The sequence below is a fragment of the Poecilia reticulata genome, linkage group LG7, assembly GCF_000633615.1.
Source record: "Poecilia reticulata strain Guanapo linkage group LG7, Guppy_female_1.0+MT, whole genome shotgun sequence".
Classification (NCBI taxonomy): domain Eukaryota; kingdom Metazoa; phylum Chordata; class Actinopteri; order Cyprinodontiformes; family Poeciliidae; genus Poecilia; species Poecilia reticulata.
Window position 1 is genome coordinate 27,816,544 of NC_024337.1, and position 27,609 is coordinate 27,844,152.

Sequence of the window (27,609 nt, forward strand, 5' to 3'; positions counted from 1 at the left end):
GTTTTCTGCTTTTGATCCGTTTTTGTCCGTTTCAGAGAATTAAGACGAATGTTGATGGAGTTTAAGCTACAAATATATGAAATTAAAAAAGGCATTATTTAAATTTTTTTTTATTAGTGTCAATAAAAGCAGCAACAGTTTCCCATGATAAAGAAGAAGAATTTGCGTCCGACTTGAACTGCATCAGTTCGACTCTTCACAGCATCCCAACCAACGGGCTGCAGCGTTACTCTTACAGGAAAACAAGCACAAGAGACTCGGATATTTAAACACATGTTCATTAATACTGTTCTTCCCAGGGCTTTCTGAATCCTGGGAAAGACCACTGCACGTTCCGATGTCTGTACATATGTCACATGGGTTAGGTCACACACCTGGTAGAGAAAGGAAGGAAAAAAAATACAAGATCAGATTTTTGCAGGCAGTAGATCAAAACGTCGTGTAAAAGTATTAATACGTGTTTTACATTCCCACATTTTTCACGTTGCAAACAAGAACGTTAATGTATTTCTTTTTTATCTTGATTTGTGACCAATGTCTATAGCTGTAAAGTAGAGAAAAATGAGTCCATTTTTAAATTGCTGTTAGCAAATAAAGGAAAAGGAGATCATTTAAGAGAGAAGAGAGGCTCACAGTTTCGGTGGTCAGTCACTTTTCTTAACAAATGTGTGAAAGATTTATGAAAGAATAACTTCAAAGGAAGCAAGAAGATACTTTCTTTGCAGTTTTGCAGCAGGTCATGCCCGGGACACAGTAAACATGGAAGGAAATGCTCTGGTCATGCTAAGTGTGGAGAAACATAGGCATTGCAATGCAAAGCCAGAAGAGAAAGCAGTTATTGAGAGATATTATTCCATGTATTGCCTCCAGGGGTCTGAATACAGGAGATTTTTCTTTACACTTCTCAGTTTTCAATGCACTATTTTGTGTTCGTCTGTTGCATAAGATGCCATTGTGTCCCTGGTTACAAAATGAGAAAACTGGGAAAAAATCCAGAAGGTTTCAACACTTGTGCACAAAGAGGGTGAAGACATGCAGTGTTAGAGATTAACATGTTTTTACCATTTGATTAAGCTTAGAAAGAACATTTTTCTTACCTGTGCTTTGACAAATGTCTGTCTCAGGAGATGCATCCTCTCCCAGACTAACCAGTCCAACAAGTCTTCCTCTTATGTTGACATGTTGCCATGGCTTTATGTGAATCATGACACTGCATGATTTTATTTTGGTGATCACTGTAAATACTGGTCTATCAACAGCAGGAAAATGCCCTTATCATTACCGTGATCTACACAGTGAATACAGTCATATGAAAAAGTTTGGGCACCCCTATTAATCTTAATCATTTTTATTTCTAAATATTTGGGTGTTTGCAACAGCTATTTCAGTGTCCAACAATCTAATAATTGTTGGACACAGTAATATTTAAGTATTGAAATGAGGTTTATTGTACCAACAGAAAATATGCAATATGCATCAAAACAAAGTTTGACAGGTGCAAAAATTTGGGTGCCCTTATCATTTTATTGATTTGAATACTCCTAACTACTTTTCACTGACTTACTGAAGCACAAAATTGGTTTGGTAACTTCATTAAGCTTTGAACTTCGTAGCCAGGTGTAGCCAATCATGAGAAAAGGTATTTAATGTGGCCAAATGCAAGTTGTTCTCCTGTTTAAATCTCCTCTGAAGAGTGGCGTCATGGGCACCTCAAAACAGCTCTCAAATGATCTGAAAACAAAGATTGTTCAAAATAGTTGTTTAGGGGAAGGATACAAAAAGTTATCTCAGAGATTTAACCTGTCAGTTTCCACTGTGAGGAACATAGTAAGGAAATGGAAGACCACTGGGACAGTTCTTGTTAAGCCCAGAAGTGGCAGGCCAARAAAAATATCAGAGAGGCAGAGAAGAAGAATGGTGAGAACAGTCAAGGACAACCCACAGACCACCTCCAAAGACCTGCAGCATCATCTTGCTGCAGATGGTGTCACTATGCATCGTTCAACAATTCAGCGCACTTTTCACAAGGAGAAGCTGTATGGGAGAGTGATGCGAAAGAAGCCGTTTCTGCAAGCACGCCACAAACAGAGCCGTTTGTGGCGTGCACATTTGGACAAGCCAGCTTCATTTTGGAATAAGGTCCTATGGACTGATGAAACAAAGATTGAGTTGTTTGGTCATAAAAAAAAAACGTTATGCATGGCGGCAAAAAAAAACAGCTTTCCAAAAAAAAAACACTTGCTACCCACTGTAAAATTTGGTGGAGGTTCCATCATGCTTTGGGGCTGTGTGGCCAGTGCCGGCACTGGGAGTCTTGTTAAAGTTGAAGGTCGCATGGATTCCACTCAATATCAACAGATTCTTGAGAATAATGTTCCAGAATCAGTTACGAAGTTGACGTTACGCCGGGGATGGATATTTCAGCAAGACAACGATCCAAAACACAGCTCCAAATCTACTCAGGCATTCATGCAGAGGAGCAATTATAATGTTTTGGAATGGCCATCCCAGTCCCCAGACTTGAATATCATTCAACATCTGGGATAATTTGAAGCGGGCTGTCCATGCTCGGCGACCATCAAACTTAACTGAACTGGAATTGTTTTTAAAGAGGAATGGTCAAAAATACCTTCATCCAGGATCCAGGAACTCATTAAAAGCGACTAGAGGCTGTTATTTCTGCAAAAGGAGGATCTACTAAATATTAATGTCATTGTTCTGTTGAGGTGCCCATACTTTTGCACCTGTCAAATTTTGTGTTAATGCGTACTGCACATTTTATTTTAGTCAAATAAACCTAATTTCAGTACTGAATATTACTGTGTCCATAAGTTATTGGTTGTATCAAACTGAAATAGTTGTTGCAAACATCCAAATATTTAGAAATAAAAATGATTAAGATTAATAGGGGTGCCCAAACTTTTTCATATGACTGTATCTGCTGCACATAATTCAGCACCAAGCCATTTTGTCCTTTCTGGTTTTGTTGGCTTTGAATTTGGAGTAAAACATCATTGTAATTTTAAACAGTTTTTGGGCAAAAGGGTGAAATGTGATTTATTTAGAAAACTCGTACACACATACATGTGGAATCACACGAACACTTGCTTATTTCTACATTAACTTGTGCGTGATTAGGGAGAAAAACGCAGTGCTTTTTTAATACGCATGCAGACAAAATCAAACTGGCACAGAAGTGGCTGCTGTAAATTTTATTTGTAAACATACAAAGGCTTTTAGTGAATCTGTGCATGCACGTCATACAACTTAGAGAATCAGCTTGTGTGGGGCTGCACCCACTTGTATGTTCCCTCGTAGCGGAAGCCCACCCTCTGAATAAGATCGTCTGAATCACTTGGACCACGACTACGGGCAAAAAGGCGAAGAGAGAGGAGGAAGAAAGAAGACGTTCAGAAATAATCATGTCTTTTAAATTAACTTCTGTTTGTTTGATCTGTTTTTAACCAGAGTTTACCTTCCATATGTGTAAGGAATAGGTTGTGTCTTTGCAGCTTCTATTTGGTGGAGCAGGGGGGTGAAGATCCTCCAGGCTTCTCGCAACTCATCGCTGAAAGAAAAAGAGAGGATGGTTGGTAGATGAAAAGCCGTTTGAAAAATGTCCACTATGCTGATAAATGAACGAGTCTTCCAAAATCTGATGTATTTTTTATTGTTTTATATTTAGGATAAAGGTGCAGGTTTTCTTTCTCAATTACAGTAAACGTTGCTGCAGACCTGCGGACAAAGTGCATCTGATTTCCACAGAGGACGTCCAGAATCAGTCTCTCATACGCATCAGGAAGCTTCACGTTCTGCAAATACATGTCAGTGCAACGTTACAAAAAAACCTAACACAGGAAAATGAAAGAAAATCCAAGCAAAGAAGAAATGTCACAGCAAAAAGAACAAAAACAATCATACATTAAAATAAAAATAAATAGGTTGCATCCTAGGATTCTGCAGTGGCTTATTTGTTGACAGATTTTTTTCAATTCTCATGTTTTTTTTTAGTATTAAAAATGTTATGTAGTGTTCATCAGCATCTTCTATAAAAGTTATCTCAGGCAAATTTTAAAAAAAGCTTAATTTTTCTTTCATTTTAGTGATCTATGAGGAGATGCTATTAATTACATTTCAACACAATACTTTCTGAAATATTATATTTCCAAACATTTTGGTTTTGAAGTTGATTTGTATCCTTTGTGATGTATTGCCTACTTGCAGCTACTTTATTCCAGTAAAGTTTTTTTTTTTCAGTTTATTTCTTTTAAAAAATAATTCTATGTCAATTTTTGGGCATTTTCCTCTGTGCTTACACCAAGTTAAAACTACATCTTAGAACCAATAATTGGAGCAGAATTATAGATTGAAACGAATGTGCTCAGCACCTTGTATCTGCTCTTGTAGGTGAGGTCCAGCTCGGTCTCCTCTGGGCTGAAGAAAACTCCAGGCCTCTTGGTCATCATCTTCAGGTAAATAGCCTCGTCTGGCTGCACCCGGACCACCAACTCGTTTCTCTGACAGCGGTCAGCAAAGATGTCTCCGGGTACGTCCGTGAACTGCAGACGCACCTCGGCTTTCCGCTCGTTCAGGGCTTTACCACAGCGCAGAATGAAAGGAACCCCTGATGGACGACCCAGTTGCGGATCAAAACACGGCAACTCCAGGGAAAATTTAAACAGAGAAAGAGAAGGAATACTGAGGAAAGAAGTCTGGATTGGAGCCTCACCATCCCATCTTTCATTCTGGACGTAGAGCACTGCAGTTGCAAACGTTGGTGTGCAGGAGCCTTTTGGTACTGTGGGATCATCGAGGTAGCCCAGCTTGGCATCGCCCTCCCCGCCCGGATCTCCCGCGTACTGACCCAGCACCACATCTGCCATGTTAGGAGGAGCTATGCACTTCAGCACCTTCACCTGCAGAACACCAAATACAATAACCGACATCAGCTTTGCGATGACTCCATAATCTCGTCACTCACGACGACTCGCCTACCTTCTCGTTCCTCACGTCGTCGGGGCTCGTGGATGCAGGTTTCTCCATTGCAATCAAACAAAGCATCTGAAGCAGGTGGTTCTGCATGACATCTCTACACACACACACACACACACACATACAAAATAAACCCTGCAATCAGAGCAGAGTTCCTGTGAAAACTAAAATCTAATTCATAATGCTTACTTCACCTAATTATCCCAAAACCATCAAAGTATCCTCCACGGCCCTGAGTGCCAAACGGCTCTTTGAAGGTGAGCACCACAGAGGCCACACTGTTCCTGTTCCATATGGGTCCAAAAAGGCGATTTCCAAACCTACAAGAAAGTAAACATAAAAAATAAATACATAAATAAAAAATAATTCTGAAACAGACCACAAGATGGAGGGTTTTCACTTTTACAAGCAGCTGGCTTTCAGGTTAGAAAACACAGCTGGATAATGAAGGGCTGGATTTCTGACAATGGATTCCACAAAATAAAAAGTTATTTAAAAATCATAAGAAGTGGGGGAAAAAAAATGTGTGTACACTTGCATGTGAATTTATGTCTGAGCCAAAAACAGATGCGCAACAAGCCTGGATGGTAGAAAGCAATGAAGTTATTTCAGCTAATTCAAGAAACTTCACTCTGTCTGACTGCTTTTTATTTTTACAAAATTACAATTTTAATCATATATGTAATCATACAGTATCTCTGGGGAAAAAAAAAAGATAAGGCCATTTTTATAACTACTTTCATGTTTTATGGCGTAATTAAAGAAAGACTAATTAGTGCTGCAAGGTTTTAGAAATTTTAAAATAAGAGAAAAAATATTTTCTGAGTGGAACCAGGTACTATATATACACTGCTCAAAAAAATAAAGGGAACACTCAAATAATACATCTTGGATCTGAATGAATGAAATATTCTCATTGAATACTTTGTTCTGTACAAAGTTGAATGTGCTGACAACAAAACCATCAATGGAAATCAAATTTATTATCCAATGGAGGCCTGGATTTGGAGCCACACACAAAATTAAAGTGAAAAAACACACTACAGGCTGATCCAACTTTAATGTAATGTCCTTAAAACAAGTCAAAATGAGGCTCAGTATTGTGTGTGGCCTCCACGTGCCTGTATGATCTCCCTACAACGCCTGGGCATGCTCCTGATGAGGTGGCGGATGGTCTCCTGAGGGATCTCCTCCCAGACCTGGACTAAAGCATCCGCCAACTCCTGGACAGTCTGTGGTACAACATGACGTTGGTGGATGGAGCGAGACATGATGTCCCAGATGTGCTCAATCGGATTCAGGTCTGGGGAACGGGCGGCCAGTCCATAGCTTCAATGCCTTCATCTTGCAAGAACTGCTGACACACTCCAGCCACATGAGGTCTAGCATTGTCCTGCATTAGGAGGAACCCAGGGCCAACCGCACCAGCATATGGTCTCACAAGGGGTCTGAGGATCTCATCTCGGTACCTAATGGCAGTCAGGCTACCTCTGGTGAGCACATGGAGGGCTGTGCGGCCCTCCAAAGAAATGCCACCCCACACCATTACTGACCCACTGCCAAACYGGTCATGCTGAAGGATGTTGCAGGCAGCAGACCGCTTTCCACGGCGTCTCCAGACTCTGTCACATCTGTCACATGTGCTCAGTGTGAACCTGCTTTCATCTGTGAAGAGCACAAGGCGCCAGTGGCGAATTTGCCAATCCTGGTGTTCTCTGGCAAATGCCAAACGTCCTGCATGGTCTTGGGCTGTGAGCACAACCCCCATCTGTGGACGTCGGGCCTTCATACGATCCTCATGGAGTCGGTTTCTAACCGTTTGTGCAGACACATGCACATTTGTGGCCTGCTGGAGGTCATTTGCAGGGCTCTGGCAGTGCTCCTCTTGTTCCTTCTTGTACAAAGGCGGAGGTAGCGGTACTGCTGCTGGGTTGTTGCCCTCCTAYGGCCTCCTCCACGTCTCCTGGTGTACTGGCCTGTCTCCTGGTAGCGCCTCCAGCCTCTGGACACTACGCTGACAGACACAGCAAACCTTCTTGCCACAGCTCACATTGATGTGCCATCCTGGATGAGCTGCACTACCTGAGCCACTTGTGTGGGTTGTAGAGTCCGTCTCATGCTGCCACGAGTGTGAAAGCACCACCAACATTCAAAACTGACCAAAACATCAGCCAGACAGCATAGGTACTGAGAAGTGGTCTGTGGTCTCCACCTGCAGAATCACTCCTTTATTGAGTGTGTCTTGCTAATTGCCAATAATTTCCATCTGTTGTCTATTCCATTTGCACAACAGCAGGGGAAATTGATTGTCAATCAGTGTTGCTTCCTAAGTGGACAGTTTGATTTCACAGAAGTTTGATTTACTTGGAGTTATATTGTGTTGTTTAAGTGTTCCCTTTATTTTTTTGAGCAGTAAATATATTACATATATAAGCAAATCATTTTTAGCCTGATGAAGCAGAAAATATTGTGATCTGCTGCCTTATGCTTCCATGTGAAAACTTGTTTTTGGGAGGATAGATTTCCTCTCAGCTGAATAAAATTTTCACCATAAATTAGTCAAACAAATTGAAAAAGTTACCTGAGGACCATGAGGTTCTGAACCATCTCTTTTCCCAGGTAGTGATCTATGCGGTAGATCTGGTCTTCTTTGAACAGGTTGGAGAGGTGGGCTGAAAGCTCCTGGGAGCTCTGGAGGTCATGACCAAATGGCTTCTCAAAGATTACCCTGTTCCAGCCTCTGCTGTGAACAAACCAGATTAGAAAAAGAAAAAAAAAGAAAGAAAGAGAACGTGCAGCGCTGTTTTTCAGGACTGGAAATGTACTGACTTGCAGCTCATGCAGTGGTTTCTGATGTTTGTGCTGACTTCGTGGTAGACAGTAGGGGGCAGCGCCAGGTAGAAGAGCCGGTTGGCGGTTTCCCCTCCGGGCAGAGATGACAGATGACTGTTGAGTCGTTCAAAGGAGCTGCTGACATCATAGCAACCTCTCAGGTAGGAGTTCTTCTTAAAGAAGGCTGATAGACTGTCCAGCTCCTCGTCAGTGACCTTCCGAAGAAACCTAAAAGTTATCCCTGAAAACACTGAATAGGCCTACCAAAGTATTCCCACCCCTCGATCTTCACGTTTTGTCTCTCTGCAACCACAAACGTCAGTGCGTTTTATGGAGAGTTTATGTGACATGTAAAGACTAAATTGTTATCTATCCATTTTTGATTATCACTTTGTCCATGAGGGGTCACAGTTCGACTGGTGTCTGTCTTCATCAGCCATTGGGCGAGAACTTTGGTACACCCTGGACTGTGACTAGTCCATCACGGAGTGAAGCGGAGACACACACAGGCTCAGACTTAAGCCTAATTTAAAATGGCCAGATGAGCAAACATGCATGTTTTTGACTGTGGGAGATGAAAGCAGGAGAAAACACACGTGCAAGGGAGAACAAGCTGCATGCAAAAAGGTCCAGGCCAGAACCTGGGTCCCTCTTACACACAGTGTTAGTTCAGCAGTGATACAAACAATCTTACATCCTAATAATAATAATATGCTGTTTTTATTTATTTTTGTCTTACAAATAAAAAAGTGTTTGATGCTTTTAGAAACATCAAACCTAAAAATTGGGAAAACATAGGCTATGTCTCTGCCAGCACTGGACATTGGTGGAAAGCATCTATTAACAGGAATGTTAAATCTTAATTAGATTTTGGTCTGTACTTTGACTGATCCATTTGAACATATGGATATGCTTTGACATAAACCTTTTCATTGTACCTGTGTGTTAATATTTAGTGTTGATTGACTGCTGGAAGGTGAATGCATGTTCCAGTCTCAAATATTTTTTCCACCTCTAACAGGTTTTCCTATCGGATTATTTGGCTTAATTCATTTCTGACCAATATTGAGAATTTTTGGCATCTTCCGACAGCAGCACTTTCCTCCATGTTTGCCACACTTTTCAGATTTTCATTAGAAAAATCTTTAGATATTACAGCATAGTACTACTTTGTGCTGGTCCAAGTTTGTTGGATTGTAAAAAAAAAAAAAAAAGCTCTAGGGGTGTGAATACTTTTACAAGGCACCGTTACCTGTAAGAGTATCTCAACAAAGATGAATAAATACCTTCATATGAGGAAGACATGCCGCTTTAATTTTCTCTACAGTCAGGTCAGAGCGGGCAAATCCCACAATGTAGATGTCCTCTGGGAGCAGGTCGTCTTTGAATAACCACCTGAACAACAGGCAGAGTCAATCCAAAGCAGCCGTGTGGAACGCTTTGTCCAAGGGTCAAACTGTGAGGTAAACAACTTTCAAGCAGCTCTGCAAGGCAGGAAGGATTTGAGCTGCAGGTTTTCACTCACCACAAAGTCGGGTAGATTTTCTTCTTAGCAAGATCTCCCTATGCAAAAAGTACATATAGTAGCTTTAGTCAAAAGTCTGAGCAGCTTTTACAGTCGGCCACAAAGCAATCAATCATGAGTCCAAAGTAGAGATAAGAGCTAAAAAAAAAACAGTCAAAGTCTAGGAGAGAGAACGAAAAATGTGTTTTGATGAGAGAAAAAAAAGAAAAAATGTCTTTGCAAGCGGTTACGTACAACATGAATGAATACAAAAAGAGACTAAAAATTGTCAGGAAATTGAAGATAGTAAAATGTCAAAGTTTATATTTTTTCATCTGCTCATTCTCTCATTAGCACAACTTTGTCTTCCAACACTTGAAACGGTTACAATTTGTTCAAATCCTCAATAGACCTGGCCAAGGACAGTCAAATTATTGTCAGGTTTTACTCACAGACGCCCCCAGGATGATAAATACGTGTGTGCTGGAATGACTCGACTGTTTGTCTCCATAAAGCTCCTTCCTGAGCTCTCCGAACACCTCCGACCGAGTTAAGGGCTCCATAGTCCTCTCCTGAGCAGCCTGCGGTGACCCTCCAAGTAAATCCCAGACCGACCTGCTGAGTTTTACATTTTCACTGTGGCCTTGACAATCTTTGCAACTCTGTGCTGCCACCTATTGCTGCAGAAGGAAATGTATACCTGCAGAAATGTGTGTCATTTCTTATGGCATGAATTTTTAGGAAACATGTTCTCCGCTTCCTTTTGTTTGAGGGAATCTTTACGCTACTTCACATCCGGTTTGGTGATCTTGTGCATTCTGCTAAACTCACACTGCAGGTTTTGTAGGACAAGACAAAAGCAGTTTTCTGGAATGTGTATCTCCAGAGCCACTCCCTAAATAAACATTGAGTAAACATAAATCGGCGCTTCTGAGAAGCTATAAGTGCTACATAGATGGAAGACTTCTTGTCAGCATGAAAAGACATTCTTAACACAAAATCTTTAGGTTTTGGTTTAATATCTGTATCAATCATATAAATGTAGTTTATCCTTCAGTATACAAAATATCAGACAATTTTCCCAGATTTTATGCAAGTATGATAAACAGTCAACAGACCAATTTCACTAGAAAGACATATATTCAAAAATGTGCCTTTGGAAATTGTTTCCTAGATCGTTAACAGAAAATAACTTATTTATAATAAAAAGTTATTTAGAAAAAATCATAAAAAAATATTTTTAAAAAACTAACATTTCATCCTCTTGAGAGAAAATATTTCCACATTCATCACCGGACACAACAAAAATCACAATCGCATAACGATTCTCTCTCTCTCCCTTTTTTTTCATATTAGAGTGTAAAACAAGTGAATTAAAGTCATTGCAGTTCAGAGCCTTTTTAAAGCTGCCACTGCTAAATGCAAAGTTCACACATGTCCAAAGATCCCCAAACCACAGTAAGAAGAGTTTCCTGAGTGTCATCCATAAATAAAACAAAAATAGTTATACCCAAATGAGGGTTTCCTTTTTTTTCTTAAGCCAGGCATCATCTCTGTATTGTCCTCCATCTTTTCCTGGTCACCAGTATGGCCACTTGCCCAAAGCTTTTCAGCATGTCCGTTTGGATCTGTCATGCTTCAGCTCTGAGCTGCTGAGTCTGATAACAGGGAGGGGACCAGAGGTCACCTAATGGGCAGACTGGGGGGGTCAAGAGAAACTCCATTGCTGGAAGGGATCTGCAGCATTACAGTGGTCCATCTGAACCTGACCCCCTCTCAGCTGTAAGCACCTCCCACTGCTGGGATTCTTCAGAAGACTTTCCTGAAACAAAACAATAAGAAAAAAAGCCACATGAAAGCTCAGCTTAGTGGAATTAAGGCACTTAACAATTGTATGTATTCAATATGCAAAAACAGATTTGACATTCTGTTCTCCTTTTCATTAGAAACCCCTGGCACCTTATGCAGCAGCTAGTGAGGCTAGCTTAGCATGCACACACTTCTGGGGTTAGGTAGACAACTAATTATCTCGCCATTGTTCTTAAAGGGTACGAAAGTTAAGACCTAAAGCTTTTCTAGTTGAAATTGTTGCGCCATGTTTTTCTGAGCGACGTTGCTAGACAGCAGCTGTCTGGGCTGTCCCAGCAGAGGAATGGAGTCCATCTGGATGAGCCCAAGACTGCAAACCTTTGAAGGCTGCTTACAGCCAACGTCTAGAGGAAAGTCACGTAGACTGATTTTCTAATGCAGAAAAAGAGAAAATCTTTACAGCATTGCACAATAAAAAATGTTGGTTTCTGCAGATAGTTTTACTGATCTTTGATAACATTTAAAGTGTAACGTGCATCTAGGATTGCAGTGGATAGATGAGGGCTTTGCAGATGTAAGCGACGGATGCTACTTATTCTGCTTACTGTCTAGGAAAACCAAAAATAAAAGACATCAGTGCCGGGACATTCTGCAAATCATGGGTAAACTGAGCTGTAAATGTTTCTAATTTTTCCTTAAATGCTTCCTAAATACGTTTTAAAAATTGCAACATAAAATATTATAGTAAATGTAAGAGTTCATTAAACGTCTGAATGCTGTGGACGTTTCCCCATTTCACATTTTGTCAGAGCATCATTTTAAATAATTTCAAAGAAATTAGGTAAAAAGAGACCTTATAAAAGTTAAAGCTCCATTTGAACGAACCTTATTTTACAAAACATATAGATGTAAATGTTTGTTGCTGCTCATAACGGTAGCTGTGTTGAACTGAAGTAAGGATGTGAAGCGTCGCTCACCTCTGTAAAGACCCATTCCTGCTGAGGTGACAAACTGGTCCCCCTCCCCTTCAGCTGGCACAGCTCTATCTTCACTGGTTCTGACTGATCGTTGGCATGGAGACACAGCTGTTTCCCGATGTTGTGACGCAGCTCTTTGTGGGACGAATACTCAAAGTACTACAAATACAATCATCTAGTTAGAACCAACAAAAATAGATAACATCCGATCATCTTCAAATCTTTTTTTTTTCTTTTTTTCCCCCATTTCCTGCTAGTAAATGAGAGATCCTGTACCTGGTTTCCTCCCATGTTGTGACACTGGTACATGATCACAGCTTTACCCCCCTGGTTGTTCTCGCCAACATCCAGGCAGGTTCTGGATCCAGAGTTTCTGATCTATGACAAACATGGACACGAATCGAGGAGAACGCAAACTGAGCAGTGCGTCCAAAATAGTTTATCAGATTGTTTGTGTTCAGAAAAATCGACTCACTGATCCGAATTTTTCTGGCGTTAGGTCAGGAATGAAGATCTCTGGGTAGATGGTGTTCAGGTACCAGGTGAAGTTCTTGCAGTGAAGCCTGTTCCTCAGGTTGAGGCGATCAGAGATGTCTCCATATTTATTCTATTGTAAAACAACAACAAAAAATAGATTAGTGACCAAAACATGACGAGTCGTTTTGGAGCAAGATGGTGCAGTAGAATTAGAAGACAGACCTCCCTGGCCATCACTGCAGCGTTATTGTTGCGTCGATAGAAGATCTTCTTGAAATCATCCATCCAGACTTCAGCCAGGCGCACCTGGTTGCGTGTGATGACCTCGGTGCCCTTGGGGAAGGTGTGCGGACTTTTGGTGCGGAAAACGTGGCCCACCACCGAGCAGGGGATGATCTCCAGCTGACCCCCGCACTGCCACACCTTCACGCAGAAATGTTTGCAGAAAATGTCAAGGTAACTTAATGATTAATGTGGGAGAGGAAGGAGGAGGGGGGAGACAGATAAGAGAGACTGACCCTGAAGGACATTTCCACATTTTCTCCGCCCCAGATCTCCATCTTGTCATCATACGTTCCGATGTGCTCAAAGTACTTCTTTGAGATTGAGAAAAGGCCTCCGGCAAAAGTAGGTGTTCTGAAATTTTCATGAGCAGATCCAAAGGCTTTAGGTGTTTAAATGATTCAGACCTTTAAAGAGCGAAAACAACATGATCCATCTTACTTTACAGGGTAGGTTTCGTCCTTGCGCAGCCTCTTTGCCTCCTCGGGTATCGCCTCCCAGCCGAACGTCAGGCTCCAGTCGAAGTTCCCCCGGTTGTAGGCGCGGTTGGTGGCCACGGGTTTGTTGAACTGAAAGGAGTTCAGGTCGATGGTGGTGATCTCTGGGCTGACCACAGCGGTGGGTTCCTCAACTATCCGGGCCAGGAGAGGCTCCAACCAGCCATGAAAACACTCACCTGACCATGAATAGAAGGGAAAGAAAAGACTTAGTTTTCTACAAATGCCCTTTTGCACAAACTAGCGTACTTTTCTGGTGGCAAGTTTACGTTCTCTCATTACACCCATGAATTTACTACAATGTATTTTTAGAATATATCATAGTAACAATTATTAACTTTTATGAATTTTCCAAAACAAGAATTGGGTTCGAATTTATGGTTATTTTCTTAAACTCACAAAAGGGTCAAAGTGATGCATACAAACTCTAACGCACTTCTTGGTGTGTTTCAGAGAAACCAAAGACTTGTTGTAGCCATCAATGAGGCTCCTTTAGCCTTTCAAAATAAGAACATTTTATTTAAACTGGTTGATTTCCTGTGAGGCCCTCACTTCAACATAATTTATTTATTTCCAAAAGTGTTCAGGTAGGTGCAACTGCAGAGGCTTAATGTTAGCCTCCTGAATTCATCCAATCAAAACCAGCTTTGATTTGTGTGTGTGGAAGGATGGAGACAATGGTTTCAACCATATGACCAAGACTTTCAAGTTTAGATAAAAAGAAATTGGTTAAGATGTTCAGGAACTACCAAGGCTTCAATTTATGGGACTAATTAAAAAAAATAATAATAATTTGAATCTTTTTTTTTTCAAAAGTCTTTCTCTTTCTTACTGTTTATTCAATGTCACATGCTGTTTTTATTTTTTCTTTAATTATGTAAAGCACCTTGAAATGCCTTGCTGCTGAAATGTGCTATACAAATAAAATTTGATTGATTGATTGATAAAAACTTTTATGTTTCAGTCTCTTGCAGAAATTTGTAGCTGCCCACATGGAGAAGCTGAAGTTCTTGGTAAACGTTTGGTCGTCCAACAACACAAAGACTGACAAATAACAACATTTGTAGGAGTCAGTCCTAACTGAGAAGCATGATGGTGACAGCAACATGCTAAAGTTCTTTTTTTCTGCCATTGGTGCTGTAGTATTGCACAAAGTGGACAGGATAATGGAAAGCATTCTGTAACGTTGCCTCAGATGGTTGTAAACTTGTGTTTAAATGCTCTGAATTTAAATAAACTCTCAGTATTTGACAAAGAGAACTTGGTTGAAACAAGCGTGCATCGGTATTTTTGTTACAGACATTGATCCAAACATTAGATGGTATTGTAGTTACATTTTCATATACACTGCTCAAAAAAATAAAGGGAACACTTTAACATTTAAGTGAACACTGAAGTGTTCCCTTTATTTTTTTGAGCAGTATATTTGAAATCCTGCTACATATTAGCAATATGTTAGCACAACTCTACTGTCAACGATGTCGATTTAGGGTTCAAGTTTATGCCAGATATTTAAAGCTCAACCACTTTGTTTCACGGTATCCGCTACTGTCATTTCAGGCGACTGTATGCAACCCAACACACTGCCAGTGACTCGTGCATCGCAGCCGACCGCATTGTGTGTGGAGGTTTCCTTACAGTGCGCATCAAGGAAGGTGAGCACTTCAGCCGTAGCAATGCTGGCTCCCAGCAGCCTGGCAGTGATGAGGCCTTTCCTCTCTGGCTGCCTGACAACACGGACGATCTTAAACTGTTCCACAAACAACTCCAGCTTCTCCTTCAGGTGGTCTGTAAGATACAAAACGTGTGTTAGAACAGCTCTTTAAGGGAAGTTACGATGCACATCATCAGTTGTGGCACATGAGCGACAAGCCTTCGGTCTGTACGATTGAACACCTCGCTGACGAGAAGACGTAAAAGTCAAACAGTCGTCAGGCTTAGACCGACACAAGCAGCGAAGTGGAATACTTCCCCCCTGAAAGCTTTTGTGGCCACAAGAAGCGGCACATATTTCTCAGCAGAGCAAACTCTGCAGCCACAAGCAACGAAGTTCTGCAGCAGAGAGCTGGAGCTCTAGCAGCTAAAAAGAGAAGTCAGAGTAAAGGAGGAAACGTCTGCGTGCAGCTGGGAGGAAAACAGTGATAGATTGTTTCATGGCTCAATAAATAAGACAACATTATAAAAGATAAATAAAAGATCATCAGGTTGCAGCATGAATGACTTGTTTTTATAGGTGCTTTGAAAAAGTATTCATGTCAGTTTAAATGATCCGCTTTTATGTGATAAATCAAAAATAAAGTAGTACATAATTGTAAAGTGGGAGGAAAATTATGCATGAGTTTAAAATTGTTTAATAAAAAAAAATTAAAACATTTCAGTTACAAGAAAGCTTCTCAGAATATTGTGGAAACATCTATCGCTGCGATTATGACTGAAAATATTTGATTTACATCTCTGCACCCTGAACTTCCTCTCTGCAAAACAGCTTCAGCTTAGTCGGAGTGGTTGGAGAGCATCTGGCATCCTGAAATTCGGCACAGATTCTCCATATCGAATTAGATCTAGGATTTGACTGGGACATTCTCAAGAATAAATATTTGAGCTAAGCCACGACATACTGTGGGAAGAATATTCCCTCCCTCTTTTATAATGTATTAAACCCTAAACCTTATGAATAGGTGAATAATTTTGCAAAGAATTATGTGTGCAGAACGATAGAAAAGGCATAATTTTTAGTTTTTGGTGCAATCATACGAATCCTGAAGGTAATAAAATTAACATGACAAATATAAAAATAATAATAAGACAGTGATTTTCTGTTTCTTTCAAATTTCTTTGTTTTAGCACTTTGTATCAGTTACAAGAAAAGACAAAGCTGATCGTTAAAATAGTCACACATAGAGGCTTAAAGTTCAAGTTTTCAGGAAAGTCACACGTCCAACTCAAATCAGAAATAACATCCCACCTCGTCTCATGTTTTACATTCACAGTGTCATAAAATTCTCAATACCTCTCATGTATTTAGAACTTTCTTACTCCATGTAAGACAGTTCTCACATGGAGTATTACAGATCACTTAACAATGTCAGCTAATAATCATCTACTGTCAAATACTGTATAATGTTACACATCCCCACGAGATTTTCCAGTTTTTTAAAGTTTTTTTTTTACATTTCTTTGATATGTAAGTTGTCCCGTTTCTTACAGACTCCACTTTAACCTGGCTCTATCTGAACAAATGCAGCAGAACATTAACTTAGTAGTGGCACACAGTTTATTTTATTTTATTATTATTATTCTCTGAAAACTGCAGGCTTTTCCAAAGGAATTGTACTGTAAATATAGCCACTGTTTTAACATCCCAGTCGAATGTGGATTTGTTTAAAATGGTAGTTACTTGTAAAGGAGATTCGGGAGTTGAATGAACAAATTATTAAAAACAAAGACATGCTGATGTCGATACAGAAAGAAATGCATAGAAACAGAAAGACAGGACAGAAAATAAAAAAACCCCAAAGAAACAGAAAGGAACACCCTGATTCTTTCCTCCATCTCTAGGTTTGCATTATTTAGACTGAATTATTTTCATAGCAATATGCATTTCATATGATCATCAGCAGCATGTTTCTGTCCATTTAAGTTAAACGAGAATATTTACTTTAACAAAGGAAATATGTCACTTGCATCTAAAAAGGTCAACATGTTCCTGCAAGGTGCCCTGGCTCTCGAATTTTAATTTGCAGCACCTATCTCCACTAAAACAAATTCTTGTGGCGCTGCGGTAGACGCAGTCGCCTTCTTCCAAATCACTCTCACTTCGAGTCCCAGTTATTTGTACAACCTGCTTGCTACAGAGTGAGTCAGCTGCTGAAATCCTAAGTAAACATGATTCTGGGTCACCTTTCACAGCGCAAGAAGGCAGTTGACTTTATAGGATCTCAGACAATGAATGATACTGTTTAAATAGCCGCACATAACCGGATCCTGGGAGTATTTCGTTTCCCTCCTCCAGCGTTTTGTTTGTTGGACGGTTGACGCCTATCGTGTGGACCGTTAATGCAGGATGAAAACAAACCAGTATGCTTGGCTTGCGTTCAACTGCAACACCAAAAAAATCAACGTCGTTATCGTCCAAAGACAAAGGAAAGCAGAGCAGGATACCCAAAGATGATAAAGCATGCGACACTGATATTAGCTGCACTTTCACAGTAAATGCAACACTCTGTTTACCTTATCTGTGCATTGGCATCACATTTGAAGCGGGCTGGTGTGTTTATGTTGACAATCTGAGTCCCATTTTTATTGGAAGTAGACGGGAATAAATGGGAAAATGCAGCATGTTTCAGTAAACATAATAATATATGCCTACTGATTATTTTATGCTTAGTTGCAGATATTTTAAAGAAAATGTTATTTCGCAGTCTGTTTTCACAAAGATTCACAATTTGGAGCTGATTACACTAAATAGGACAGTGGAACTGAAAAGACGTTTTGTGACTGCATTAACCAGAACAAGGTCATGCTGTTATGCTTATGAGTTATTCTACTGTTCTGCGAGTATAGTTGAAGATGCAGATGTTAGAGTTCTCAAAACATCTGCAGCTTTAGCAGAAGATGTGTTCAGGATAAGACCATGTCTGAAAAAGACAACAGACCTTTGTGGCAGAAACAGGGTAATGGTCAATATTATGAGAAATCATTTACCTTTAAAGAAAACTTTAAAGGAACCTAATGTCTCCATGGTAAAGGATGACGAACCCCAGACAATGTGAACGAATAATAATAATAATAAAATCTAATCAGGAATATATGTCGACTAGATTTTAATAATAAAATCTGGTCAGCATACTGTATATTCCTAATTGGAATATATGCTGACCCTGATGTCAACCTAAGTGCTGAAGGAACACCGATACTAAAATCACACAGTAAAATTTCATTCAAATCAGCACACATCATCACATGACGCGATTGGGCCATTTAGTTTACTCAGTAATCATGTTCTAGTGCCTGTAGTCTAAGTTTTACCTCATCGGCGACAGATATTTATCCCAGTAAAGAGGTTTTAAAATAAATGTCTTTGCACATGCAAATGCAGTCTTCAGTAGTTTATTATATGCTTGACATGTTCAAGCAGCTGCAGTTAGCATGCTTAATCCTTGTTATAATTTCTATCAGTCAAGATGTAAACTATTTGAGAACAGTGAAAGGAAGGTGCAGCACTCAACACAGTCTCTCTTTAGCTAAATACTATTGTAAAAGTAAAATAAAGAAATAAAACAAGATAAAAAAAAAACTTTGACAAAAAGGCTGCAAAGAAAAAACATAGCCATGCTCCAAAACAATAGCCTACAAATAGTAAGTTTAAGCTTGATGTTCTAAATTAAGTAGGTGTAATAACTTTATATGCTTTCTAAAAATGGCAGCACAGAGGCTACATTTAGTTAACCACACTGTCTTCTGGCTCTTCTGATTGACGGTTTTTGTTCCTGCTTTTTCTGAACCACTTCTGCTCAGTAATAACTAATAAAATCTGAAGAGGAGAACGAATCATTGACTGAGGTGCAGCTCTGGATTATGTCCTGTGTAAAAATGTGAATTTGCACTGCGGGTTTGCTGTAGTACCCCTCAGGCTGACATTTACTTTCCACTCCGCTCCCATTTGCTCATCTTCCACGTGTCTCACTGTTACCTGCAACGCTGGCGTCGTCAACCAAGATGATCTCCTTCAGCAAGATGGCGGGAGATGTGTGCAGGACGCTGTAGACCGTCCTGAGGAGTGTGGACCAGGCCTCGTTGTGGAAGACAATGATGACGCTGGTGGTGGGCAGAGGAGGGCAGTGAGGAAACTTCCTGTCCACACACCTGGAGAAAGAGAAGGAGGCATATCTGATGAAATGAAAGTCACACAAGGTCTCCCATGTCAACACATAGGAGACGAGTGTTTTTGGATATTCCGTGTTTTTATGATGGTAGTTTGAAATGTATTAGCGAAGCACATCGTGAGAAGTAGTTTTGGCATCCTGCAAAAAGGAAATGCAAAGGTTTACAGTCTGGGTGTATAGGTGTGAGCCTGGGAGTATTTACTCTGACGTGTCGATCTCTGTTATTGCACACTGAGACGTTTAGCAACGCAAGCTTACTAAGCCCTGGAGGTTATTAAGAAAAATTGTGAAAACGTCTGTAAATCATTGACCTGTGTGAGCACGGCTCTCTCTGAGATTGAGACAGCTGTATCCTCTCATGTCTGCATGTCAACACCGTCGTTGGCACAACAGCAATTAGCACAGCCAATAAAAGATTAACTTAAAGACTTCGGCTTACTCCGGCGGTCTTGTGTCGTCCCCGAGATTGCGGCTGAGCGAGATCCGGTCGCTGGCAAACTGGTTGAAGCAATGCCGTGTCATGCCCTCCTCCTTCTCCTTCTCCTCCTCCGGCGTCATGTTGTCCTTCACAAACGCTCTCCCGTCGGCCCCGGGGCTTTGAGGGTCCTGTGGCGGTCTCTCCAGGTGAGGTTTGAGCTCAGCCTGAGAGTAAAATCCGGAGGGGCATTTAACGTCCTCCGTGGGCCGCGCCTGCACCGGCGGGGGCTGCGGAGCTCCGATCTGGAAGCCCATGTTGTTCACAGCATTCCGCACCATGACCATAACCTCGTCCCGTTTGTGGGCCAGGTCCTGTAGCCAGGGGTCTCCGGAGTTGGAGGAGCCGACGTCCCTCTGGAGAACCACCAGGATCACCATGAAAAGAGTTCCCCCGAGGAGGACCAGCTTCAGGGGAGACAGACGCCGGCGTATCAGACGCATGTTTCAGATGGGCCGGTCCCTTTGGAGGCTGTGAAACAGGAAAGCACAGAAATTCTCTTGAGTTGGCCTCCTTGGCAACTGCTAAAGGCCACCACTTACATCAAGGCCTTTCAACAACACGCTCTCCTGTTACCATTACCCGCCTTTTACCTGGTATACATTCACTAACCTTTTTCTTAATGAAACCAAAGATGTCAAAGCAGGAGAGGGCGGGGGAGGGGGGGAACAAAAAAACCTTCAAACCGGTTTGTGCGTCTCAGCAAGTGTCATAGCAGCTGGTGATCCAGTCAACCTTGATCCTCCTCCTTCCTCCTCCTCCCCCCTCCAGGTCTCTTCAGGAAACAGTCCCACAGGGCGAGCACGGAGAGCAGGGAGGTGGTGAGAGTGAACAAACACACCACACCTCTCAGCAAACACCTGAACTCACCTTCTCTGTGGCCACAGCCTGCCAGGACCCACGTGGCAGCAGGTGAGACTCACCCGAAGGCTCTCACACCAGTTAATAAGTGACACGCACTTTGTTTTTAATCTCACCAGGCCAATCCACCTCGTTGCTTAATGACTAGCTGTCATTTGCAACAGGAACTAAGATCTGCTACGTGGAGCGTGACATAACTTCAACCAGCTTTTAGTACAATAGCAGCCTGTTTCCTGCTGAGTGAAACAGGATATATCACTGCGAAGTAGGACATCTGGATGTCCTCTGGTGATCACTGTCCAAGAGAAGACTCACTCTTACTTGGTCATAATTAATTTAATATATTCTGAGGTCAGCTGGGCTTCGTAATTGATTCAGGCGGGACACTTCAGTGTTCAAGAAAAGTCTGGTCTCAGCCGTCTAAGGCGCAAAGGCGCCCCTTGTGCACTTCGATGACAAAATTAAACTACTTCTATGAGTTGACATATATCTGACTTTACTGTATGTGGCAACAATTTAATCTGTTTCTTTTCCCCCAGGAACTGAAAGATATTCTACAGATTCAGCACAGTGTGGTCTATAAGATATTTTTTTAAAAAACAAAAAAAAAAACGACAGACTATTCAGCTCTTAACGTTTCACATCTAAAATGAAAGAGGAAGAGTTGGTGGCAAAAGTCCTGCTTTCAGTGACTGAGCGGTGAAAGATCACAGAGCAGCTTCTATTTACCGCGCTTTACTGTCAAATGTGACAGTAAAGCGTCACATTTGACATATAAAGCGTCAGACAGAGAACCGGGTTTTTTTTTTATCGATACCAATCGGGGACCATTACACCTATGAAGTTTAAAAAAAAAAAAAAAAATGTCGCCACTTACTTTAATGAAAAGAGCAAGCTGTCCACACCTGCTCTCTGCTTGACGAGGTGCTCCTCCTCGGTTTGTGCGTTAGGCTGCCAGATTAGCAGCCACGATTCTTCTCACCGACTTTGTAGATGACAGCCGACCGGTGTACTGTCTGTTGTTTTCAGCTCATGAACAGGTGCCATATTTACAAGATAATAATTAGTTGAAGTGAGTCCCCTGCTGGTGGATTGCGTCCAGAACCGCAGAGCATCACATGGCAGAGAGGTCACATAGTTAGTGAATCATAATAAGAGTAAGTATTAGGTTTCTTAATTTGAAACTCATAGACGATAGTAAATCCAGACTGATAATTGCCAAGAATTTATTCCTGTTAATTTGAAATGATTCTTTAGATTAATGAAGCTAAGTCTCTCGGTTAATTTGAGTTTGACATAAAACCAAATAAACCAAGACTCAAATAAATAAATAAAAATGATTATAAATGGACACTTCTCATTACAGAGATATTACAGATTGTGCATTAAAGTCCATTTGGGTAAAGTTGAGTGTAAGGAAGAAGTGTAAGGGCGGAAAGGTCCACAAGCAATCTGGCAGAGGCGGCCCTAGTCTGTCTAGAGCGTTGTCTCTCCAGGAGATCAAAAGTTACACGACATAGTTATGGACTTAGTTTTTGTCTATTTTAAGCAACAGGGGACTCAGATATTTCAGATTGCAGAGACCCTTATCACCAAAGAGACATGTGAATCTAAACAAAGGAAGTGAAATATTTCCCACAGTGTGACAAAGTGGTCAGTGCCCTCATAGTAGGAGTCAAGGATGCAGATTTCTTTTCCATTTTAGTGGACTGCTAAAATCAACATGACCAAACATTTAGAAATCAGTTGAACTGTATCAACAGTCTGGAGGCTTTCTACAGATCTTCCAGGGTGTTTCTTTGGGTTTTGGTGGCTTTTCAGTGATTTTCCATCCAGTTCTTGTAGCTGACATTTTTGACAAGCTGTGCATGTTTAAACTTTGAGGAACCTGGAGGAATAAAGAAGAAGTCTCAAACACTATGTTTAGCTGTGAAACTTTATATAATAGTCATTTAAAAAATATATATATTCACTTTTCTACATAATGAACCCTTTCAGCAGCCACTTAAAAAACACCAAAGTTTTTAATGGAGGAATTTGTGAGAGCAACCTCGGCTGTCGTCTTGCAATTCAATTTTCAAATTGTAAGGCGATTCAAGGATTTCTTAAACATGCATGAAAGAATCAAAGCAACACTCCAAGTATATTTCTGAACAGAGAATAACAATATTACATGGTGTAAAGCTCAAAAAGTCAGTTTTACACGACACTCCCCCTTTAAAACTTGTTTGAAGTTTTAAAATTCAACCCACCCACATCAGTGCGTCAGAATATATTAAACCAGCGGTAAATATATCACAATACAACTCATGTTCCTGCGTTGTGTATCTACCAGAGTGACATTAGTGTTTTTTTTTCATCAGGGATTAGGAGGAATTTATGTCACTTAATTAATGTTCACCATAGAGTGTTGTAAGTTAACACTGCAATAAGTTCAAAGTAAATACATTATTCATGCTCAAGCAATTAAATACTCTCTCCTGTATCACCCTCTTGAAACTGTAGACCGTCTTATTCAGGAGAGGAGATGGATGTTTCTCTCGGGTTACTGTCACTCGGTGCGGTCTTGATTGCAGGTTGCTGATTGAGATGAGAGATAGCAGAGAGAACGCCACGGAGCAGAACTGAGTTACAGCGCCGTCCACATTTATTGGCAGCCTTGGTGATAATATTAAGCCTCAGAATAAATTAATCTTCTGTTGCGGTTGGAGAAACTCGCTCAAAGAATGATGGATAAAACAAATGTATTCAGTGCGGTTAAAACTGTTAAAAGGATCTTTTCTCGTTTATAATATTTGTCTGGATCATTCAGAGTCCTGGGTTGTCTCCTCTTCACCACATGTATTCTGGGTCTGGACACTGAGATGAGATGATCACTTTTGTGTCTTTTGAACTATTTTTTAGGTTGATTTAGCCACACATTTTGTTTAACTGTCCTGTTAAGGAACCAGTGTCAAACAATTTTCTGTTTCTTGTAGATTTTGCATTTGAAATGTCTCGCAATTTCCTGTGTGGTTTTAGAAAAGCCACACAGGAAATCACGGTTCCTCCACTACGCTTAACAGTGTGCATGATGTGCTTTTCCATATATTCACCTCACCAGTTTGTTCCAATTTTTGTCAGTTTTTGCCCAAACACAATGTCGAGTCAAACTCCAAGCTGCCTTTTGCAAACTTCACATGTTTACATGTGTGACGGTGGGATGGAAAATGATTTTTTCCTGGCATTTCTCAGAATAGCCTGGTTGGGAATGTAGACAGCTTCAAAGCTGGTTCTAGACTTGGTGAACCTAAGATCTCCTTGTTTGGTTCAGTTCAGGGATTTTTAATGTTCTTATAATCTTCCTCACTGATGAAAAGAAGCTGGGCTCTTACCCAGCTATAATTTGGACTTTTGGACTGTGCAAGGAATCGTTTTTAAAGATATTTTTGTCTTCAGCGCATGCAGAAGCAGACAGCTCTAGTGCTCTCAGTTGCTAGCCAGTTGCTTAGCGACCAACGGATAACGTTCAGCTGGATGTTTGCATGTATTCAGAATGGTCTTGCTTTTCCTGTTTAACTTGTTTCCAACTTTCATATTTGATGGACTGCTGGCATTGCAGCCAACGGTCTGCTAATATTTGGCAAGGCTGCCAAAGTAATCAGAAAGTTTTGGCCTGAAGCAAAGTTTAGTTTGTTAAAAGGGTCAGAACAGCCGATGAACTGAGAAAAAGGCATATCTTAAGCCAATTAAAACAACCTACAGCAACTTTAAAAAGCACAGCAGTATGCACACAGGCATCATTTAATAAGGGGCACTTGTCCAATTTATTATGTAATAGTGCTTCTGCTACTACTACCACTACTGGTAGTAGTAATCATTTCAATCATTCAGACTGAAATGATTAAAATAAACTTTTAACACAATTTGAACAAAGGATATCGATAAAATTGATTAATTTGCCCCCAATAATCGGGATACTAACTTTTAATATTGTTACATGCATATTGAGTCGTAATTAAAAGACCATCAACACTTTGATTAAGTTTAAAATAATGTTACCTTTATTTCACAGTTACAGAAATAGTTATTAACCAAATAGTTAGCTAAAGTCTCATTTTTCCAACTTGAATTTATTTTAAGGAATCACACACATCTTTACCAATAGTGCTTATTGTTACTTAAGAAGCTGCATTATGTAAAACGTTTGCTCTTGTTGTTCTTCGTCTGCGCAACAACAAAACCATGTGAGGCACGGCAATGGAAAAAAGCCATTTATTGATTTCTTATTCTAGTAAAATTCAACTCTATCTGTAGTTGCACTAGTTGAAGGTGAGACAGTGTTTACTTGGGTTTTCATAACGACAGAGAGCAACAAGTGACTGTTTTGCGGCGTTTTGGCGCCAAGACAGAAACAGAAGCACATCAACAGAGTATAAAGCTTTTTTTTTTTTTTTTTTTAAATAGAAAATATTCCATCTCAACTGTTGGGCTTCTAATACGAGGATTTTAAGAACCAGAATGATTTTCTTTAAATCACCTCATTGTGGATAAAAATCATCATTTTTGCATACATTCATTTGATTATTGTTTCAAACAACAGTTCTTTCACGGGTGCTTATACTAGAAATTAGCGTCAAATACTGCTGTGTAAGGTTGTGAATATCGGGCCATGAAGAATGCAAACATTAGTGCTGAATAATATCAAGGCAATACAGAGCAGAAGGAGAATTTCTGCATAAAAAATAATCCCGCAGCTGTCAGGAAGTCAGCTTACCTTTAACACAGTTCCAACTAAACCACGCTTATTTCATTTGGAATGAAATCAGTTAGTAAATCACAGTCCAGTAAAGGCGCAGTGGGACACGATCGTCTTCAAAAGATCAATCTTGACACAAACAATCAGGAATGGACACTCAACTGTAGTGAACAACACAAAACATGATTTGCAGCAAAAAGTTTGGCAAGAAAGCGTTGTCGTACAGTATCTTAGAAATCTCACAGTGAAAAGTTTTCTGTCTGCCCCTCATCAGATCGAGCTACAGAGCTCACACCCGTACACACGTACACACACGCACACACACACACACGCAGCCGTAGAAAAATGGTTTATAGTTGGAATACAATCGTTCTTCAGGTCAAACCGTTCTTCTTCCGTTTCCCACGTCTTCTTCCGGGCCCACAGGGGCCCGGCGCTCAGCCGTGTGTTTGAGTGGACCATAAACTAATTGCAGGCTGGAGGGAACAAAGAAAGCCCTGATTAGAAACAGAAAGGTCAGAGCCAAGGTTGCTGTCGTTGCCGTTTTCCTTCTGCATTATCTGTGCGTGTGCGCTCTCCTTTGTTAAAAACAGTTCAGAGAAGTTACCGTGGCCTTCGCTCTTTGAAAAAGAGGAATAATATAGCTTATAAAGTTTATTATAGTGTTGAACGGAATCATCAGACATTTATTTGTTCTTTGGTTATTCTTCTCCTTCATGTTGTCCTTGCATAATTTTCTTCTAAGAAAGATTGCTTAGTTTCTCACAAAAATAAATAATGACTCCAGATGGTATACTTGTACTATTGCTCAAAAACACAAGTGCCGCTGCTTCCTTCCTAAGGCCACTGGGATTCATTATTTAATCGAGCGGCTTGCGACAAGCCTTCAGTCTGAGAATGTGACAAGAAACGGACTCGTCTCTACGACGGCCGCATCTTGTCCCCTGCGCCCGTCGCCGAGCCGGACGCTCAGTCTCTCTGCAGTCCCTGCCGTTTCAGCGCAGTGGGAGTCACCGTGCGGTCAGGCTGCCTCCGTTGTTAACTACCCGGCGGGCCACGGGTGAGGAAGTAGGTGGTCATCTCCCCCTTCCCTTTCACCTTGACGAGACCTCGGCAGTCCAGCTGGTATCCGTTGTTGGCCAGCACATGGTACAAGTCGGTGGTCACCTTGGAGAAGGAAATATGTGAGATGTTTAGTCAGTCTGGCAGGAAAAAAAAAACATTCAGTGTATTTTCACAGAAGTATCGACCACTTGAACATTTCATATTTTGTCAGGTTACCACTATAAACCCTGAATGAATACGGTTCTGATGAGGAAATTCAACTTTTGATTGAGGTGTGTTGGAGAAGGGATAAGCTTGTAATTAGTCCATGCTCGAATGGAGTATTGAAAAGCTCCATGTTAGATTTTAAAACTTTTGGGTATTGTTTCATAACCTAACTCTGCTTTAAGCATCTCCACAACTTTATCTCTGACCTACTGTGGTCCTTGGTTTCCATGTGGCTCTTTCTTCTTTCGTGTCCTCAAAATCTCTGAGGCCTTCACAGAACAGCTGAGATTAAATCGCCTGCAGATGGTCTCAATTTACTAATTAGGTAACCTTTGAAGGCAGTTAGTTGAAATCGATTTTATGCACAGTAACCCTTTTCAGATTTTTAATTTGAAAACATTTTGAAAGTCATTTCTCTTTCCTTTCACATCGCTTTGTGTAGGCCTTTCGCATAAAAGCACCTGAAGTTTGTGGTGGAAACGCTACACAATGTGGAAAGTACTTACCTTTTACTGCACCGTAAATAATATTATGCACCGGTATTTCAAAATGTTTGTTCAATTATGAATCATTATGCTGTAATTACAATTACAGTGACACCAAAATGAACACTTTCACTTACAAACTGAAAATGTTCATTTTGGGGTTTTTTTTAGATGCCCTTTGCTCATTCGGCAGTGAAATTTAAAACAGTTAAACATTTGGAGCTGCAGTAACACAAACTGTCCTACAGGGCGCAGCAGTGCTCTATCTCGTCATCCCTGTCCCCGAAGCCTTTAGCTTTGCATGTGCATAAAACATTTGAAGACATGCTTTAACATCTGCTAAATGTTTATGATTATGACGTTGACCCATGGCAGCAGCTTTGTCTCCAGGGGAAATTTAAATTTAGCTTTCTGCCTGATCCCAAAGGGACATTCAACGAGGAGCATATCTGCTGGAACACAACATGTCTGGCAGTAACTGAGATTCTTGCGAGATGACACCTCTGCAAAATGCATAACATTT

General features: G+C 40.7%; 3 protein-coding genes across 7 annotated transcripts in view; all 3 read right to left on the reverse strand.

Moving 5' to 3' along the window:
- Positions 1-284: 284 nt before the first annotated feature.
- LOC103467320 (glucose-6-phosphate 1-dehydrogenase-like) lies at positions 285-9,975 on the reverse strand. Of its 3 annotated transcripts, XM_017305996.1 has the most exons (13): positions 9,781-9,975; positions 9,350-9,387; positions 9,111-9,219; positions 7,822-8,039; positions 7,574-7,735; positions 5,187-5,312; positions 4,996-5,089; positions 4,730-4,916; positions 4,389-4,624; positions 3,736-3,812; positions 3,476-3,568; positions 3,301-3,366; positions 285-374 (listed from the first exon to the last, which is right to left on the reverse strand). In XM_017305996.1, the coding sequence occupies exons 1-13, from the start codon at positions 9,889-9,891 to the stop codon at positions 362-364; spliced, it is 1,530 nt and encodes a 509-aa protein (XP_017161485.1). In that variant the 5' UTR covers positions 9,892-9,975; the 3' UTR covers positions 285-361. The 3 variants fall into 3 exon arrangements, with proteins under 3 accessions (XP_017161485.1, XP_008411815.1, XP_017161484.1); XM_008413593.2 differs by lacking the exon at positions 285-374 and having other exon boundaries at positions 3,031-3,366; positions 7,574-7,732; positions 9,781-9,972; XM_017305995.1 differs by lacking the exon at positions 285-374 and having other exon boundaries at positions 3,031-3,366; positions 9,781-9,891.
- Positions 9,976-10,854: 879 nt separating this feature from the next.
- Positions 10,855-21,631, reverse strand: galnt6 (UDP-N-acetyl-alpha-D-galactosamine:polypeptide N-acetylgalactosaminyltransferase 6 (GalNAc-T6)). 2 transcript variants are annotated; one of them, XM_008413590.2, is made up of 11 exons: positions 21,469-21,631; positions 19,695-20,201; positions 19,063-19,235; positions 15,009-15,158; positions 13,315-13,549; positions 13,110-13,227; positions 12,814-13,014; positions 12,590-12,721; positions 12,391-12,492; positions 12,115-12,273; positions 10,855-11,150 (listed from the first exon to the last, which is right to left on the reverse strand). In XM_008413590.2, exons 2-11 carry the CDS (start codon positions 20,171-20,173, stop codon positions 11,037-11,039), a joined length of 1,863 nt encoding a protein of 620 aa, XP_008411812.1. In that variant the 5' UTR covers positions 20,174-20,201; positions 21,469-21,631; the 3' UTR covers positions 10,855-11,036. The 2 variants fall into 2 exon arrangements, with proteins under 2 accessions (XP_008411812.1, XP_017161483.1); XM_017305994.1 differs by lacking the exon at positions 21,469-21,631 and adding an exon at positions 20,343-20,764.
- Positions 21,632-24,829: 3,198 nt separating this feature from the next.
- The window catches only part of LOC103467316 (adenylate cyclase type 6-like), a 43,069-nt gene continuing 40,289 nt past the window's right edge, over positions 24,830-27,609 (reverse strand). For both annotated transcript variants that reach the window (XM_008413589.2, XM_008413588.2), the window contains one exon: positions 24,830-26,496. In XM_008413589.2, coding sequence (XP_008411811.1) covers positions 26,368-26,496 — 129 coding nt within the window. In that variant the 3' untranslated portion in view covers positions 24,830-26,367. The remainder of the gene's footprint in view (positions 26,497-27,609) is intronic.

Bases quoted from the DNA above. Each gene is read 5' to 3' on its own strand.
- LOC103467320 (XM_017305995.1), bottom strand. From the start codon at position 9,891: ATGGAGCCCTTAACTCGGTCGGAGGTGTTCGGAGAGCTCAGGAAGGAG. The intron at 4,917-4,995 runs GTAGGCGAGTCG...GGTGTTCTGCAG, and splicing joins ACGACGTGAGGAACGAGAAG to GTGAAGGTGCTGAAGTGCAT. The intron at 4,625-4,729 runs GTGAGGCTCCAA...GTCGTCCATCAG, and splicing joins CCAGAATGAAAGATGGGATG to GGGTTCCTTTCATTCTGCGC.
- galnt6 (XM_008413590.2), bottom strand. From the start codon at position 20,173: ATGCGTCTGATACGCCGGCGTCTGTCTCCCCTGAAGCTGGTCCTCCTC. The intron at 19,236-19,694 runs GTAAGCCGAAGT...CTCTTTCTCCAG, and splicing joins GACGACACAAGACCGCCGGA to GTGTGTGGACAGGAAGTTTC. The intron at 12,493-12,589 runs GTGAGTCGATTT...TGTTTGTCATAG, and splicing joins CGCCAGAAAAATTCGGATCA to ATCAGAAACTCTGGATCCAG.